This window comes from Tachyglossus aculeatus, chromosome X3, assembly GCF_015852505.1.
Source record: "Tachyglossus aculeatus isolate mTacAcu1 chromosome X3, mTacAcu1.pri, whole genome shotgun sequence".
Taxonomy (NCBI): domain Eukaryota; kingdom Metazoa; phylum Chordata; class Mammalia; order Monotremata; family Tachyglossidae; genus Tachyglossus; species Tachyglossus aculeatus.
The window spans coordinates 22,795,378-22,809,014 of record NC_052099.1 but is presented as its reverse complement, the minus strand read 5'-3'; the positions used below and the strand labels follow the sequence as shown (position 1 = coordinate 22,809,014).

The 13,637-nt window shown below is 41.8% G+C and overlaps 1 protein-coding gene across 3 annotated transcripts in view; it reads left to right on the top strand.

Moving 5' to 3' along the window:
• Positions 1-13,637, top strand: part of TRIO (trio Rho guanine nucleotide exchange factor) — a 396,910-nt gene that overhangs the window by 262,704 nt on the left and 120,569 nt on the right. For all 3 annotated transcript variants that reach the window (XM_038770376.1, XM_038770377.1, XM_038770378.1), the window contains 6 exons: positions 1,975-2,094; positions 3,819-4,010; positions 5,078-5,227; positions 6,979-7,093; positions 10,714-10,829; positions 11,859-11,981. In XM_038770376.1, coding sequence (XP_038626304.1) covers positions 1,975-2,094; positions 3,819-4,010; positions 5,078-5,227; positions 6,979-7,093; positions 10,714-10,829; positions 11,859-11,981 — 816 coding nt within the window. The remainder of the gene's footprint in view (positions 1-1,974; positions 2,095-3,818; positions 4,011-5,077; positions 5,228-6,978; positions 7,094-10,713; positions 10,830-11,858; positions 11,982-13,637) is intronic.

Genomic DNA, 13,637 nt, shown 5'->3' with positions numbered 1-13,637 from the left:
ACGCTGACTATATTCCAGGACTGTTTGTGTGTGATCTTGTCATGCCGTTTAATGTTCAGGAAGTCACATGAGTAAGCTGATTAAACTGCTTCGAGATCTTTGACACAGTCATTTAGTAAGTGCTATATGCTGAAGCAGTAATCAGGAATATCTGCAGATGATTATGAAATAGAAAGTGGAGTAGCACAACTGCGGTTGTGTAAAAGCCTGCACAAGAAAAGCCTTACACACCAAAAAACTTTCACCAGCACAGAATTTAATGCTGTCCTTGAATTTCTCTGCTTAGATAAGAGTATTTAGCAATAACTGAATAGTTTAATAGTCATATTAAGATATTAATGCATTCATTCAATCATTTTTATTGAGCACTTACTGTGTGCATAGCACTGTACTAAGCGCTTAGAAGAGTATAATACAACAATAAACAGATAGAGTCCCTGCCCACAATGAGCTTACAGTCTAGAGGGGAGAAAGAGATATCAATACAAACAAATAAGTTACAGATATGTACATAAGTTCTGTGGTTCTGGGAGGGGGGAAGAGCAAAGGGACAAGTCAGGGTGACGCAGAAGGAAGTGGGAGATAGCCACTATGTCTTTTGGATAGTGGCACAATTTAGGGAAAGCAGGGCAAAGAGGTTCATATCAAATAGCAGGCATGCAATGGTAAGTTCTTGAGCAGTGGGTGGGATTTTTGTCACTGAATTTTGTGGAAGAAGCTAGCACTCCCATGTCCACCCCCTTGATATGATTGTGAAAAACAAATATTTCTTAAAAAAGATTCAAAGCCAAGTCTTCCTGGGTGACTTGGCCCCAGAAAGCTGAGACAGTTAGAGAGAGAGAGAGAGTAATTGGGCCAGGAAGCATCCATTTGCATAACTGTGTGCCATGTGAACTGAATTTAGTTCCATAGGTTCAAAGCAATGTGCCTTCAGTGCCAGCTGACTTGTGTTAATTATTCTACAAAAAGTGGCAGCCTTTGTCAGAGCCCAAAGGAGGGGTGGTAGAGTTAGATGGGGAGAGTATAATTATGGTGTCCCTCTACTGCAACTGCTTTGATACTTTCCCACACTGTGGCAGCTCAACGCACCTCAAAATGTTTGATTCCTTGGACTTTTTTTTTATGTTTTTGACTGAAATTCAGATGTGCAGACTTTTTAGAGCCAGGAAGCGGAATGCCTGTCTGTTGTTTCCTTTAAATTCTCTAAAGTTTCACCACTCAGCAAGTCCCAGCAGGTGCAGCCTCTAGCATCATGTGATCCAATAAGTTTCCTTCCTAGCCTCACTCTTTTTATATGTATTCTATTGCCTGGACTACTGAGCACATAGAGACCTGGGTTTAAAGACTGTAATTTCCTGCCAAAGGTAGAGTCATCAACCTAGACATGATCACAAGGTATACAAGGTTGCGTTTTCCCTCCCCGTCGTTGGGTAATCGTATTATCCCAAGTAGGGTAGATTGGGAGCGAATAAATATAAAAGGGAAAAGTTCATTTTTTTCTTGAATGGCAGTGGGTGCTGGTCAGACAGGCAATACTTGCCATGAAAAAGCATCCTGATTCTCAGCCAGTTAGTTCTACATGAAGCCACGGAGCCCCCGGAGGGTACCTCTAGATTCTGAGTTTGCTTGGGGATCCCCAAGCCCACCCTGTCCAATCCACAAAGCGGCCTCAGGCATCTGCTCAGGACTGATCCATTCCAGAATGGAGCTACTTTTGAGGGGATGGGAGGGGACTTCTGGAGTCTTGGAGAACCCAGGACTTCCCTGGAACGGAAAATAACTGAGTGGACATAAAGAGTCCAGAACAGTCCACTCTAGGAAGGACATGTTGAGGCAGCCCAGGAGTAAACCTGCTATATCATAGTCGAACAAATTTCTTCTATTTCGTTTTTGACATACTATGTAAATATTCTCCTCTTGATTCTGTGCAAATGAGTAAATGCGTTTTCCAAGTAAGCCTGTGTGTTGTTTCAGGTGCTGGGCTGGATCCGCAATGGAGAATCTATGTTGAATGCTGGGCTCATTACAGCCAGCTCTTTGCAAGAAGCAGAACAACTCCAGCGAGAGCATGAACAGTTCCAGCATGCCATCGAGGTATGACTGCAGGTGCACTGCAGCTTTCCTAATGGCCCTTGATTGAACCGTTACCTTGAGAGCTTCTTGTTATCCATACTTTGGGCTGTTAAAAAAACAATCTATAGTATTTCAAAAAAGTTTTTTTGGCTAGGGGCGTATCTGTGAGATGTCCATATTCAGGTTTCTCAAACCAGGGGTTGAGATCCCTGGGGGTAGCAGGTGTGATTTTTTTGTAATCCCTAATGTGCTGTTGTAAATCGATTAATTGAGCACGAAGTTGGTTTTTATGGGATTCTTGAACCCTGTTGCAGAGGTGCCCAGGATTTGGCTATGGGAAGTGCTTTCATTTTCTGAAATGTAGACATACCGTTGACCTCTGCTGTATTGCACACTGATGGTATCTCATCCCATAGGAACATGGGGCATTTCTTTCGGGTCTCAGTGATTTTTTATTGTCTTAAGTCTCTGCCTTTACCCATTTTACTACTCATGTAATAACAATAATTATGGTATTTGTTAAGCGCTTACTATGTGCCGAGCACTGTTCTAAGTGCTGGATCCATGTGCACTTTCTCTCTCTCCCTTTCCGCCTCCCTTTATTTCTGTCTCTCTGTCTTGCTTTCTCTCCCCCTCACTTTTTCTTTTTCAACAAGTTCTGCCATTCTCATTTTTCTCAGCATTTGTAATGACTTCTGCCTCCCCTTCCCTTTCTCTTTTCTTCCTTCTGTCTTCTCCCTTGCCCCTGTTCTGGTTCCTACCCCTTCCATGGCCCAGCCCTCCCAGCCAGTTGCTACCTACGAGCTGTTTCTAGCCAGTCAGAGCCCTTGGCAGTGACCCAATGGGGGACGATATCTACTTCATTAGCAGGGGGCTGAGATTCATGTTCTCTCATATGATTGCACCTGATTTAATATACTCAGAATGTCACAAGTCACAATTTTCTGCCCTATTAATTAGACTCGTTTTAGTAGAAATAGATTTTTTTTGTGCAAAGCATGTGTAAAGTTAAATGTTCAAATGAAAAAGTCATATTCTTCTACATTCATCTCCTGCCCATTTCATCCAGCAGGAATTGGAATGAAACTATAGGAAATTAAGAACACGGGAAAATTTCAACTGAGTTTTTCTTACTGGATTCTTATTCCCCCAATTTATCCCTTATTCTTCTTCTGGTTTAAAAACCTTCACAAATAATACTTGGCCTGGAGGCTCAAAAAATAATTTACTAATTCACTCTCCTTTCACTCTACACTGCAACAACTGTGCAGTGGAATCTAATTGGCATGAGAAACAATGCCTTGAATTTGTAGAGTGCTTTCCTTAGAGAATAAGTCCATATTTTCCAAAGTTATTTCTCACTGCTTTGTCTTATTTTTGTCCTCACAACATCCCTGCGAGGTAGTAAGAAACAGGTATTATTTTCCCCATTCTATAAATGAGGAAATGGAAATGTAGAAAGGTTAAGAAACTTGCTTAAGGCTACACAGCAGGCCAGTGGAAAAGTCCCAGACTTATGCTCTTTTTACACCCCCTCACAGTGAGAGCTTTGTTTTCACCTTTCCTCCTTTTCTTTTCCAAAAGTATCCCTGTTGCTTTCAGAAGGCTTTCATTATGCTTTATGAGCCTTCTATTAAATGCATTAAGTAGAACAGAAATCAACAACTCATATCCACCTCAGTCTTTATCAAGCAAGTGAGCAAAACTCCCTATTGAGCAATGATTAACTTTTCTTCTTTTGCTAGAAAACCCATCAAAGTGCCCTGCAAGTTCAGCAAAAGGCAGAAGCCATGCTGCAGGCCAATCACTATGACATGGACATGATCAGGGACTGTGCAGAGAAAGTGGCTTCTCACTGGCAGCAACTCATGCTCAAGATGGAAGATCGTCTCAAGCTTGTGAATGCTTCTGTGGCTTTCTACAAAACATCCGAGCAGGTACAAATGATTGAACAATTTTTTTTTTTAAGCGGACATAATGTTTTAGAAATGCAGCGGTTAGGGACAAAGGAAGAAAATGTTTTGGTTATTAGTAATAGTACTTATGAAACACTTACTGTGCACAGGACAGTACACTAAACTTTGGGAGAGAGTACACAAGTGAGACTTAGACACGGTCCCTCTCCATCTGGGGGCTCACAATCTAAGAATTTAAGTGGGGAGAAGGGATTTGAGACAGACACGTCAGGAATGACAGAACATTAAAACACACCACAAATACACAAACTAGGCTCAAAGTCTCGGCAGGGATGGAGGGGTCCCAGAGTGCACAAGAGTAACTTTTATCCCCGGTCTGGCATGACAGAGCATGCCTGGAGCAGGGACCTCGGTGGCGGGAAGGAAGGTGACTGTAATGCTGCTCTCGCCGGTGATGAAGGGGCACCACAACCCACAGGAGCAGCTTTTATCCCTGGCTGGTGCACAAGGAACATGCTGGGAGTGGGGAACCTTGGTGGCAGGAGGGAAGGTGGCAGTTATTGCAGTGCTTTTCTCCTCAGTCCACTGGGAGTGGGGACATGTCATGGCTGGAGGGTTACTTTTACTTATTTCTTTTCCATCTAAATGTAGACTATGTTTGCCTGGGCCTCAAGGCTCCAGGCTTCTGTGAATAACTGAAAACACACATCTCTTACCCTGTTTAAACACTCTAGCTAACTTGCCTCCGTGGCAGATGTGACCTCCACACAGTCTGGCTGTGATCCAACTTTGATTTTGACTTTTCTGCTCTACGATTCCACCACCTCGACCTGGAGCGATTATCCTCAGGGGTTAGGAATAACATCTGCTATTTCTCCTCTCCCTCTCCCTCTCCTTCTCCCTCTCCCTCTCCCTCGCTTTTTAAATCTTATTCCTGCCTTTTAAAGATCTTGTTGAGATCCCAGTGCTGTGCTCAGAGGAAGCCAATTCAAGTCATTCTGGCCAGAATGAAAACTCCACCTGGGGCATAGATGGAAAATGACGTAGGCTGAGTGGCATGCCTAAGCCGTACTCTTTCTGCCCGGCAGGTATGCAGCGTGCTGGAGAGCTTGGAGCAGGAGTATAAGCGAGAGGAAGACTGGTGTGGAGGAGCTGACAAGCTGGGCCCCAATTCAGAGACCGACCATGTCACCCCAATGATTAGCAAGCACCTAGAACAAAAGGAAGCTTTCTTAAAGGTACACAAATGGTTGTTTTTGTTACCTTTTCCTTCATGGCAGTCATTGGGAATTCTATTGCTTAAACCTCCCACCTTAATCAATAGAATCTGCCCCACCTTCTTGAAAATACATCTGAAGAGATGGTGGCGATTTCCTTTAAACCCTCATACGGCTTGATTGGATGGTGGCAATATTTATTGCTATTAGTACATTTACAGTTGGTGTTTGGGAGGATGGCATTCCATTCTTTGATTGCGTGTCATCTTCAGTGCCATATAGTAAACTTTTTCAGAAAAAGGGAAAATAATTCCAGGTCCCTAGTGCAAGTGAGGCATATCTGTTTAGAGTTTAAAAAAGAAAATGTGAAATATTCTCAAGAAGTAGTGGAGATGTTTTTCAAGGGCATATCAGAAAGGACTGCCTTTTAATCCAGTTCCTTTTTAAAGTTCAACTCTCTGTATTCGATTACTGCTCATCCACATTTTTAAGTCAAGCTGGAATCTCTCTAGTTAAGGCTTCATAGGAAGAAAAAGAAAGTGAGAACAGCCTGAGATAGGAAAAATTGAGAATAGCAGGGATGCAGTAAAATTTCTGATTTGCAGTGACCCAAGATACTGTTATGCAATTGTTGAAGATTCACCAAAACAGTTTAGTATCACCTCCGAATTTCACACCTTTCCCCCAACAACTCATCATTTTCTGGAAAGATGTATCCTCTGAGCAAGAACTCCTAAGCTTCTCAGTTAGATAGCCTATTGGTTCAAGCCTTCTGAACTTGCTCAGAGGCATTAGTTAATACTTCGAGACTGTACATGTCTAAAATGGGCACTGTGCTGTTATTGTCATCAGGGGAGGAACCCCCATCATAATTCACACCAGTAAGTAGATAGAAAGATCCTGTAAGCATCTAGGTAAATTCATCTAGGAGTGCCAATTTCTGACAAGCTGATGGTATTGGGAAGTGCCAGTGTGGCCTATGAATGGCAAGTCCTATATACAACCCTACCCAGAACTTCCAACAGCACCCACTGGGTTTGCCAATTAGGTAACACTTTGGGTTTTTTTTTAAGAAGACCAGTATGTACTATGGTAAATTGAAGACGGAGTCATCCACTAATGTGGTAGGCTTCAAAGCAAACTAAAATGCTATAGAGTGGCACCCACCTTCTCTACGGGTGTGACACCTGGATTTACTATTGGTGCCATGTTGGAATTCGACAGCAGGTCCACCTGTTTCACATAGGATCCAATCTTAACAGCTAATGACTTTTCCCTTCCCTTCCCCACACAGCCCTTCCCTTCAGTGGCCTGGACCTCTGTCACTGTTTATGGTTGGGATTAATGTGAATTATCTGTAGCAATTAGTGCAGAAGAAACAGCAATGTCCAGCTTGTTACGGCTGTGCATCTAGCCTCATTTTACCATTTTATCATGTTTATTGCATATTTTCAACTCAACATACCTGCAGTAGGCCCTGAAGAGAGCACAAAGTTGACTCAGATCCTGACTTCTAGGGAGCTCATGGAGTGTTGAAGGAGTTGTAAGTAGTGTAAATTTTAGTAGAGTTTAGGACCTCGAGATCAGAAGTGATGCTTGTAAAAAAATTTTGGTCCAATATCATTTTTCAGGTTGTTCATTTATATCTATTCATTCGGTAACAGTGTGTGTTCCTAAAACACACAAATGTCATTCTGCCTTTCATGTGAGATGTGTGTTTGTGAAAAGATGTACAGCACAAGCAATAGCAGATGATTCCCTGTGATTTCCAGGCTTGCACTCTTGCTCGAAGGAATGCCGACGTCTTCCTGAAATACCTACATCGAAATAGTGTGAACATGCCAGGAATGGTGACCCACATTAAAGCTCCCGAACAACAAGTGAAAAGTGAGTACTCCTGAGAGATTCATGCTGTGTCCCCTGGCCTTGTATCAACCTTAACAGGTTCCCCGATTGCAGTTAGCAAGCAGTTTCGGAAACTCTTCTTAGATTAGCTTCATCAGCATGTTTTCCAACTACAGTCATCATGCATATATGGGTGGCTTCTCTTAACATTTCTCATCATTTGGAAAGTAGAATACAGTTTATAAAATTCAGCATCATTCCTAAGGCTGTAACTCTTTCCCCAATCGAACTATGTACATTAAAGTCAGGGGAGGATAAAGGTTGTGATACACGCATTTGCCAGACTATCCACTGGTTTAAGTTTTGTATGTACACATGTATGTATATGTATATACATAGGTAAACCTAAATCAGTGCATAGTCTGCCAATTATGAGGGACTCAGTGTAAAACAGGTACATGGGTCAAATACTTGGAAAAAAAAAGCTACTACTACAGCATCGAGGGGAGTGGGATGGAAGTTGTCCTCTTAAATGAGATAACTGCTTTTTTACAAGTGCATAAAAAGGTATAGCTCTTGGAAAAATAAGTTGGGTTAAACATCTGTTGAGTAGGTTAATTTAGGAAGTGCATACATAGGGTTTTGCTCCATCTTTTCCAAGTGTTTAAACTCTAAGATGGTTAAGGGTGAGAGCAGCAAGAAAAAAAAAGTCTGTTCAACCTATGGCTCTCCTCCACCTTGAGGTGTAGGCCTTGCACCCCGTAAGGTAAATAGTGACACAGAGCCTGCTAAGGGACAGTGATAATGCTCTCCTGCCACTTGTGCCAAGGGCGTGGGGTGGCTGTTCTGTTTCTTTCCAACAATGCCATACTGGTCTCTTTGCATTGTGCTTTTCCAACACCATCACTGATGCTGGGATCTGGATCCTGCAGTCGCTCCAAGCAGAAGTGGAAGGAAGATTTTTTTCTTCCTAAGCTCCCAAGGATTGAATCAGAGGGTGCCAAAAAAAGAGGCCTTCCCAGATTGAGTCCCCTCCTTCCTCTCCACCTCCTTCCCCTCCCCACAGCACATGTATATATGTATATATGTTTGTACATATTACTCTATTTTACTTGTACATATTTATTTTATTTATTTTATTTTGTTAATATGTTTTGTTTTGTTGTCTTTCTCCCCCTTCTAGACTGTGAGCCCACTGTTGGGTAGGGACCATCTCTATATGTTGACAACTTGCACTTCCCAAGCGCTTAGTACAGTGCTCTGCACACAGTAAGTGCTCAATAAATATGATTGAATGAATGAATGAAAATGAGAGCATTGAAGATCATCAGTTTTTTTGTGTGTGACTTATTTTTATCACATGGTTCTGAGAAGAAACATCAGAAGAGAAGAGACATTATTACAATCAATCATTCTCATTGAGTGCTTCATATGTGCAGAGCACCGTACTAAGTGCTTGGGAGAGTACAATTACAAGTCTCGTGTGTGTTACAGTTTACTCATAATATTTCAGAAAGGGACTCTAATTCAGATGAGTACACCAACATGAAGCAGTTTTAAGAGAGGTATTATGGTAGTTTCCAGAGGTGAATCCGACAGTTAAAGTGCTTACTTCTGTGTGATTTAAAATTACACAAGCAAATTTAATATCTGAGTGACTTTGGTCCACATTCTTTATTGCACTTTAAATTTGAAAAAAGTAGATTCTGGTGCTCACTGGGTATCATTTGGATCGAGTAGATTGAATGAATGACCTGTAAGAGTGGGCTCTTCAGGTTAAAAATCTCTAGCAAATTAGTTACTGACTTAAAGCATGTGATTACTGTTTTCCTTCCTATTGACAAGCAAATGACCCTAGAAGAAAATGTATTACACAGGTTTACCTTTGTTGTTGGGAATACAGTTGGCAGATGTAGGTTGTTTTTTACTTTTTCTTCAGTGAAGTTGATGATCCATAATCAGGATTTGTTCTTATTCTTGTTGGTAAACTTCTGTAGTTTGCATAAAATCTGCCTCTACATTGATCACTGAAGTGTTGTGTACAGGTGCAGGTATTTTCAAAAATCTTTGTACCAGTGACTAAGAGAAGCCGCATAGCAGAGTGATTAAAGCACAGGCCTGAGAGTCAGAGGATCTGGGTTCTAATTTTGACTCTGCCACTTATCTTCTGTGTGACCTTGGGTAAGCCACTTGACTTCTCTGTGCCTCAGTTATTGATCTGTAAAATGAGGATTAAGACTGTGAGCCCCATGTGGGACATGGATTGTGTCCAATCTGATTACCTTGTTTCTACCCCAGTGCTCAGTACAGTGCCTGGCATGGTGAGCACTTAACAAATATGTGAAAAATAAAAGAAAACATGACACCCTAATTGCCAGACACTTTTTGCCAAGCAAGCATTTTTTGTTTGTTTTGGGGGGCATGGGAGTGCCTGTTGCAGTTATTTACACAAGAGCTGTGGGGAGGGGAAGGGGGTAGGGCAGAGGAAGGGAGTGGGGGCGATGGGGAGGAGAGGCAGAGATTAAGGGGGTGTGCTCAGTCTGGGAAGGCCTCCTGGAGGAGGTGAGTAGGACTTCATTTTGTCCATATGTCCTCTCCCCCTCGTCCCCCTTTCCATCCCCCCCATCTTACCTCCTTCCCTTCCCCACAGCACCTGTATATATGTATATATGGTTGTACATATTTATTACTCTATTTATTTATGTATTTATTTTACTTGTACATATCTATCCTATTTATTTTATTTTGTTAGTATGTTTGGTTTTGTTCTCTGTCTCCCCCTTATAGACTGTGAGCCCACTGTTGGGTAGGGACTGTCTCTATATGTTGCCAATTTGTACTTCCCAAGTGCGTAGTACAGTGCTCTGCACATAGTAAGCGCTCAATAAATACGATTGATGATGATGATGATGATGATATGTGAGACACAGAGTTGGAGAGGAAGGTTTAATTCAGTCAGCAAAGCTTTTTGGAATTCTTGGATGAAGGCTGAAGTGGGATTTTTGCATAAACCCAATTATCCAATAATGCGGAGGTTTCGTTCTTGCAAAAACTCACATTGTTGTACACACGCCCTAAGGGTCTGACATCTTGCATGGGCGTGCAACTGTTTATTCTGACTCTGAGGCACTCTGTGTCTCAAAAGACTCACATTCTGGGAAAAACCTTCTTCATTCCCTTAACAATGTTAATAATAATGATATTTGTTAAGCGCTTACTATGTGCTAAGCACTAGGCTAAATAGATACTAGAACATCCGGTTAGATACAGTCCGTGTCCCACCTGGGGCTAACGGTCTTAATTCCCATTTTACAGAGGAGGTAACTGAGGCACAGAGAAGTGAAGTGACTTGCCCAAGGCCATATAGCAGACAAGTGGCGAAGCCGGGATTAGAACTCACGTCCTTCTGACTCCTAGGCCCGTGCTGTATCCACTAGGCCATGCTGCTTCCCTAATGTTGTAGCCATAGTTAGAATGAAAACATATGCCTTGGCCAATCTGAGTGTTCTGATAGACCCGTTGATTCTTTGTGACATCATCCGGAAAAAATATGTGAAATAAAGGAAATTTTACATACCGCCATTGAGAAACAACTTCCCTCCCTTCCTCTTAAGTTTAAAATGACACACCAAGTAAGCCTGACTTTTTTTGTGTCCTTTCAGACATACTGAATGAACTCTTCCAGCGGGAGAATCGGGTGCTGCACTACTGGACCATGAGGAAGAGACGCCTCGACCAGTGCCAACAATATGTGGTTTTTGAAAGAAGTGCCAAACAGGTCAGGGACAATCCATAATGGCGCCTTAGGCCCCAAACCACCTCTCTTCATTCCCTTAAGAATAGTGTATAAGATGTTGGCCTAAAAAAATACATTTAGACTTTTCCCTTTTGTTCTTATAAGTCTTGCGTTAAACGATGTGTTAACTGCAGCAGGTCAGTGGCCGAAGCTCGGAAACCGAATGTAGGCTGAGAAACCATGGATATTTGAATTCCCATTCCAAAGGTCACCACGTTTATTGTAAATTTGGGCCAATTCCTGTCATTCATTAGGCCTCATTTTCCACCTCTGGCACTTGAGAAAGTACTTCCAAATCCAAATGATGCAGTGGTAGCTGTCCTATTGATATAACCTCTATTCAAGTTGTCCTTGAAAATCTGAAATTCTTAGTTTGAAAAGAAGTGTGTTTGTGAGGCACCCGGGAGAGCTTTGTGGTTGTGGGCTGTTTTTTGGATTATTCTCCCTAAATGTAGAGTTCACTCTGCAGCAGATTTTTCAATGTTAAATTGACCAGAAAGACTCATATCTCCTTTGCCTTCAGCATAAATAATTGCTTGAGGAGTTACTTCTTGGTACTTCATTTGCCCTCATTTTTAGTGAAATAATTAATTCCTTTAATTGACTGCTAAATCCTATTTAAATTGGATGAATCAGTCCTAAAGTTTCCATTTGAACTGCTCATTGCCATATGAACTGAAAATGAATTGTTTGGCTGAGGGAGGAGGTAAGGCCTTGAGGGGCCAAAGCCCCAAAAGGGGAAGTTTGGGTCTTTTGGCCCCCGGGTGTTTAAGCACAACCCACCCTGGCAAGTTGATGTTTTCAGGTGACGGGGTTAGGCTGAGGTTCCAGCCCCAACCTAAGGACATCAGCTCTGATGGATGGGGGCATTAGCAGCACAAATATTTCTGATTATTTTGTGAGATTTGCTTGGTAAAGTTTAAATTTTTGAGAGAGATTTTTCATGATTTGAACTTCCTTCCCCAAAGTTTCCCTTTTCTGTCATTTTTCCCTTGATCTCTTTTGCACTAGGCCCTGGAATGGATCCATGACAGTGGAGAATTTTACTTGTCTACCCACACCTCAACTGGTTCTAGCATACAGCACACTCAAGAGCTATTAAAGGAGCATGAGGAATTTCAGATTACTGCAAAGGTACATTGAATTAGCCCTAGGTTTCTGTCTGCCAGTGCCAATACCGAAACTGAGTTACTAATAGCAAGCAATTGCACTGTTGGGCCAGAACTGTGTTAGCAACTCTGAGGTCCCACTTGCAAGGGATTCACAACTCATAAACTCTCTGAAATCATCATCCTCTGAAATCTTGCAATGAAAAGTTGTGCAGGCTTGTATTTTTTAAATGAAGTATATCTAAGAATGTTTGTCTTTGCTTCAAGTCTTGAAGACCTGCAGACTTGATTTGGCTTGAAGTGATAACTGTAATTTTTGGGCAGTAACCACCACTTCATCTTTATGTTGCTATTAGCAGTCAAATTTCACTGTTTATTTTCTGTTCTGTTTTCCCATGATGCAGTTATTTGTTCTAACATGCAATGGCCTAGTACAGTGCTCTGCATACAGTGAGCGCTCAATAAATACGATTGAATGAATGAATGAGTCTGCTAGATTCAAACTAATTTTTTGTCATCCTCTCCTTTATCTGAAATTTGAGGCACTCTGCAAGCCCTATAATTAAGCTCATAATGGGCGGAAAATGTGTCTGCTAATTCTTTGTATTGTACTCTCCTAAGCATTAGTACAGTGCTCTGTATATAGTAAGCACTCAGTAAATACCATTGATTGATGCCCTCATGCATTCTGAGAGCATTCAATAAATACCTGATAGAAAATCTGAAGGTAGATTTGAGAGTGCTCAATATATAGGATTGAATGAATGAATGAATGAGAGTTTCCAATTCCTGTCCCCAGTTGTAGATGATATCTGTTTGTCAACTGGACCATTTAATCTTTCCAAAGATCCTGGGAATATTTAAATAGTTATAGGACACAAGCACTTTCAGATAACCGCTGAGGACTGCTATTTTCCACTCACATCTGTGAGCATATTCGAAACCTTGTTCCATTTCAAGGACAGTGGGATGTGAATCTAAAATGTGCCTCATCTTTAAGATTTTTACTATCTAGGCACATGAATTCCCCTTCCTCATTTGGCTCTTTAAAGGCACACCATTTCAGCAACTTTTATTCAATGTGCTGCTATAAAGAAATGTATTTAATAATAGTGTGAAAGGAGCATTCTTAATCAGTCATTCTATTTGTAATGCTGTTCCTCTTAACATATCTACTCCTCCTCATCGTTCAACAGAATGGGCCCCTGTTTGTATTTTGGGGATAACTATCCTATGGATCACAGTAGTCTGTGGTGCCTGTGAAGCTGCCGTGCCTTTTCCTTCCTGTGCCTCTCAGCCACTTTATGCAGTAGCCAGTTTTCTCTCTAGTCTTAAAGTTAGCCCTGCATATCTCTGGAAAGACACCCCCCACCCTAATTGAGGTCTCAGCTCCATGATTCCAAAGGTCTACAGGAGTTTCAAAATAGAGAATCAGATCAGTCAATCAATCAGTGATATTTTTTGAACCCTTACTGTGTGCATAGCACTGAATTAAGCACTTGGGAGATTAAAATATAATGGAATTGGTAGTCACTTTCTCTGTCCACAAATCCCTGCCTAGTAGGTTCTGAGCCTCTTTGGGGAGATACGTAGGGTGGCATAGATCAGATTGTATTCTTCCTTCCATGTCCCCCTCCACCCTACCCAGACCTCCCTGAATGATTTCCCAGTCACCCTCTGG